The sequence below is a fragment of the Salmo salar genome, chromosome 18 (assembly GCF_965601325.2).
Source record: "Salmo salar chromosome 18, fSalSal1, whole genome shotgun sequence".
In the NCBI taxonomy this organism is placed as follows: domain Eukaryota; kingdom Metazoa; phylum Chordata; class Actinopteri; order Salmoniformes; family Salmonidae; genus Salmo; species Salmo salar.
The window spans coordinates 72,296,180-72,300,673 of record NC_138308.1 but is presented as its reverse complement, the minus strand read 5'-3'; the positions used below and the strand labels follow the sequence as shown (position 1 = coordinate 72,300,673).

Here is a 4,494-nt window from a genome sequence, read left to right as displayed (position 1 = left end):
GTAAAACACGCCTACACGGTCAAGATTAATCGAATCCCCTCATTGGCGAATGAAATAAATCACGTGCTCTGAAAACGTTAGGGTGTCATGGTTACTATGAAAGAAGCTTTGTCCCCAACATGAATGTAGTTCGGGTGGTTTTTGTCACCGTCATATGGAATACGGAATGCGAGGGATTTTTTGAAAACATAAATTATTATTTTTCGTAAACTACACACGTGTAGATTTCTAACACTTTTTGAACGTTTGTGATGGTGCAATATTTGAACTGACTTCATAAAGTTTGGAAACGGTAACGTTAATTTCAGTGGCACTGGCAACATTGTATCTGCGCCTAAACTTCATCGGGATAGGCCGGGCTACTTTACATTTAAAACTCTAGCAAATGTTTTAGAACATATTTTGGGGTTTGCTGTATTTTGACAGACAAGGCCTAACTGCTGTGCAGTTTGGTAAAAAAATGTAATAACCAAGGGAGATAGAATAAAAAAAGGATGTGATGTCCAACGAAACCAATTCAAGGCGCTCGAACAGGTTTGTCTGGTTTGAAAGCTCTTGCTTTGATTGAACTGTTCTTGAGAAGGGGGCCAGCTGGCGCTGTTTGCTCTAGTAGACGGTTTATTTTCACGCTCACAGCCCACACTTGTCTGGTTAAACTATAATAACTCAATATATTTTTGTCCCAAAATATGGAGATTGTTATTGTGTGCAGCATTAGCCTGTTGAAGTGGAATAACACATTTTTTAATTGAAGGGGGAAGCATTTGATGCAATCATTATTCTTTTGTAACATTGTGTAACAAATACGTTGTAACATAATATTATCACAGGATAAGTGTTACAGTTGCTGTTTGTTAAAAATGTTGATTCTGGAGGCCTATGCTTAATCAATATTTGATACACTGTATCTCACTTATCTTTGCCCTCTCTCTGTCTCTCTCTCTCTGTCTCTCTCTTGTCTACTTTTAGTGTTTATGCAGGATGACTAAAACACTTCAGTGTTGGCACTAAAAGATAACATTCCAGTGTGACATTAAGTTCCCACGCTCTCCATTTGAAAAATGGCCACATTCAGGATGCCGGGACAGAACGACAGGGCACGAAGGCGTCTGAATTTGACCGCCCCTCAGGAAGTCAGAGGGGTCGAGGTTGTTCGAGGACGTGTAGGATACGGGTTCACCTTATCAGGACAAGGCCCGTGCGTCTTGAGTGGTATATTGGAGGGGAGCCCTGCAGACCTGCTGGAACTAAAGCAGGGGGATTGTATAGTAAGTGTAAACGGAATCAATGTGGTAAAGGCTTCCCACGAGGCTGTGGTGCAGTTGATTGGCACCTGTAAAGGACCCTTGCGGTTGGTGGTGCTTGTCGGGACGGGGCCCACGGTGGACCCTTCCTCCAGCAAAGAGGAGTTAGGGCTTTCTAGAACAGAGGGAAAGGGGCTTTTTCAAAAGGGGGGAGTTTTTCAAACAGTTTTGGACCACTCTGGCAACTCGTCATGTAACTCAGTCACTCCATTTAAGCCAAGGCCTTTGTCAGAACCGGACATGTCCCACTGGACCCAACCGTGGAACTCCAAAATCCAACCTGGCTTCCTGTCTGAGGAAGAAACCGCCAAAGTGGCAGACATTGACTCTGTTTTCAATGACCAGGAGAACAATGTGAATCCAGACTGGAGTATGCTGAACACAGCCATGGTGGTGGGCTACCTGGGCTCTACTGAACTGATCTTGGCCTTGTCCAGCCCCAGCTCAGAGGATGACTGCCTACAGCTGATCCGCAGGTGTATTAGACGTATGGGCATTGAGCAGGAGACCCACACGCTGGTGATGATAAAGATCATGTTCGACTGCGTCCGCCTCTGTGACGACGCTGGAGCCGTCCTGGCAGCCTTCCCTTCTGAGAACCTTGTCGTGGGAGTTGTGTGTTCTGAGGACAGGCGCTTCTTTTGCCTGGTCACCACTGCACACGTCTCTGGTGGCCATGTGGGGAAGAACGGTCCCCTGAGGTCCTCCTGCCATGTCTTTTTCATCGACCCCGAGCTGTGCCACCACAGTGACCACCTGGGCATCGCCGGGCGCTTCGGCTTTGACTGCACCCCAGACACCCAGGGCTGCCAGGAGTTCCCCCTCACTCCCCCCTCCGTCCTCCAGTTTGTGTCTGTCTTATACTGTAACATGGGGGAGGCGGTGGAGAGGCTTAGAACCAGGCTGGACAGAGAGTCGGCCCACCACCTCCACACTCGACAGAACAGCAGCAGAGCCTGCAAGAACGGCAGTGCCAGCAGCAACAGAGACAGCGGGATCGGAAACGCTTCCCCCCCTGAGGAGAGACCGGACAGGGATTTCCCAGTTGCCCACGGAACCAAACCCGGGGGCAACCTCCCCAGCTGTCCATGGGAGGATTACCCCCAGGCCGAAGCAAACCACACCCAAATAGTAGCTCACCAAAATGGCCGCCTAAACTTAAACGGCCATCCTAATCCGGGAAGCACACATTCCCTTTCCGAATCTCTACCGGGCCCAGCGTCGTTAACCGGCCCATCCGGAGGCCCTCCTCCCAAGTTGGAGTTTCAGTTCAAGCCCCCGCCACCACCTTACCCTGTGGGTAAGATCCAGAACCTAACAGAAGGAGGAGGCCCCTTCAGAAGCAGTCAACGCCGGTTTTCTATGAGCGTCAAGCAGAGGTGGCCTAGGGGCCATAGTGGAGAGCCTGAACCCCAGGCAACACCGGCCACTAACAGCTGGTCAGGACCAGCCACGGTGGGTTGCACCAACGCACTGCCACCCCCCACCAGCCAGATCCCACCAGACAGGTACCAGGCAGCAGAGGCCATGATGCTTCTGCCCCAGAGGGAGGAGTGGACCAAACAACTCTGGAGAGCAGAATCTGGAGAGCTGTTAAATGGAAAGCCCAGGAGAGATGCTAATACCAAGGTGAGATTAGAAGAGAGAATGTTGTTGTGTTGATAGCGATTTGTTGTTGTGTTGATGATTCTGTGGTGTGTCTATGTGTGTGCGTGCGTGTGTGTGTGTGTGTTTACTTAATGTATAGGCCAGAGTTTGTGTTTTCCCTATCCCAAAGTTAATAAAAGAGATTGTGCAAAGGCTGAACAAAAATACCTTTGCATGTCCCTTCTGTTTAACATCCAGTTTTGTGTTTCTTTTTGCTTTTTGTTCAACTTTATTCTACAGGAAGTTTCAAGTTGTATTAGTTGTCTGTATGGATACGCATGGTATACACCATCCAACAAAATGATTTCTTGCAGGTTCCTTCTCGACAATGCAACAACAGTAGATAAGAATATGAACATAAAGTAAATGGTTCAGTAGAATAAACATTTTAGTGTAAGTATAATATAGGAAGTCACAATTTATAGTCCAATATTTTGGGTAACGACGGATTGGGGGGCAAGTGTTTTAAAAAAAATTGTGCAGTATTCAGCAATCATGATAATAGTCTGGTAGCAGCAGTTGCGATGTGTGTGTAGTATGAACATACATCTGGTTTTGTGTTTCTATTAGCTTTTTGTTCAACTTTATTCCACAGGAAGTAATAAATGGTTTGCAGGAGTCGAGTTGCCAAGCACTGATAGGGTGGACAGTCCATTCACTCTCACACCTAATATAATACACCATTTCACCGCTCATTTGGCTATGAATTGAGCAAAAAAATGCCACCTGTTGACTTATACCACAATGATGTCATTGTCATAAATCCACATCCAGGATAAATCCTGGACAACATTGTGGTATAAGTCAACAGGTGGCTTTTTTTGTTGTTTTCCTCATTATCCACAAGATGTCCCTGTTTCACTATCTAGCTGGGTTGGGAGTGATTTTTCCCCATGGAAGAAGTACTTTGCTACTTATTTATGTTTTTTGTTGACACAAGGAAATGTGCATTCCAAACTTGTGATATTTTGGAACCCCCCCCAAAAATGTAATAGCCAATACTGAAAGCTGACCTTTTATAATATGTTTCTCCTGTGGCTGCACTATTGGAGGGTATGAGTGTAGATAAAGATGGATGTGTTCCATGGAAATGCAGGCATTTGTCAAAACAGAAACTTTGCTTTGACAGAGTGGTATATTTAAGCAGAACCTGGTAAGAAATGGAGAGAATCCTCCTCCACCATCTAATGTGTTTTTGTTTCTGCTCTTCTTCTTTCCAGTGCAGAGAGCAGATTCCCAGAGTCTAATGATAGTGGAAAATATGTGCGCTGTTTATCATTGTGTTTGTCTCTCGCTGTTTATCCAAGTGAAAGTTATTGTCCTGTGTGCATACTCCGGGATGAATCGCGTGTCTGTCTCTGTTCTGAAAAAGAAGACAATTTTGCACAGGAAGCGAAAGAAAATGACAGGGTAGAGCCCATGCGATACCATGGTAATTACCGGCAGTTCTTTATTCCAGCTCAAACAGACTGGGCTTTCACCCATCATTATAATAGCAGGGCTGCTGGCGAAATGCGTTTCTCATGCTCGTTTAGCATATAGC

At 46.1% G+C, this 4,494-nt stretch overlaps 1 protein-coding gene across 5 annotated transcripts in view; it reads left to right on the top strand.

Annotated features, from left to right (window-relative positions):
* LOC106577570 (regulator of G-protein signaling 12) overlaps positions 1 to 4,494 on the top strand; it is a 63,945-nt gene that overhangs the window by 779 nt on the left and 58,672 nt on the right. For 3 of the 5 annotated variants that reach the window (XM_014155718.3, XM_014155720.3, XM_045701335.1), the window contains exon 2: positions 970 to 2,933. In XM_014155718.3, the coding sequence (XP_014011193.1) occupies positions 1,062 to 2,933 (1,872 nt within the window). In that variant the 5' untranslated portion in view covers positions 970 to 1,061. The other 2 variants (XM_014155721.3, XM_014155722.3) reach the window with 2 other exon arrangements.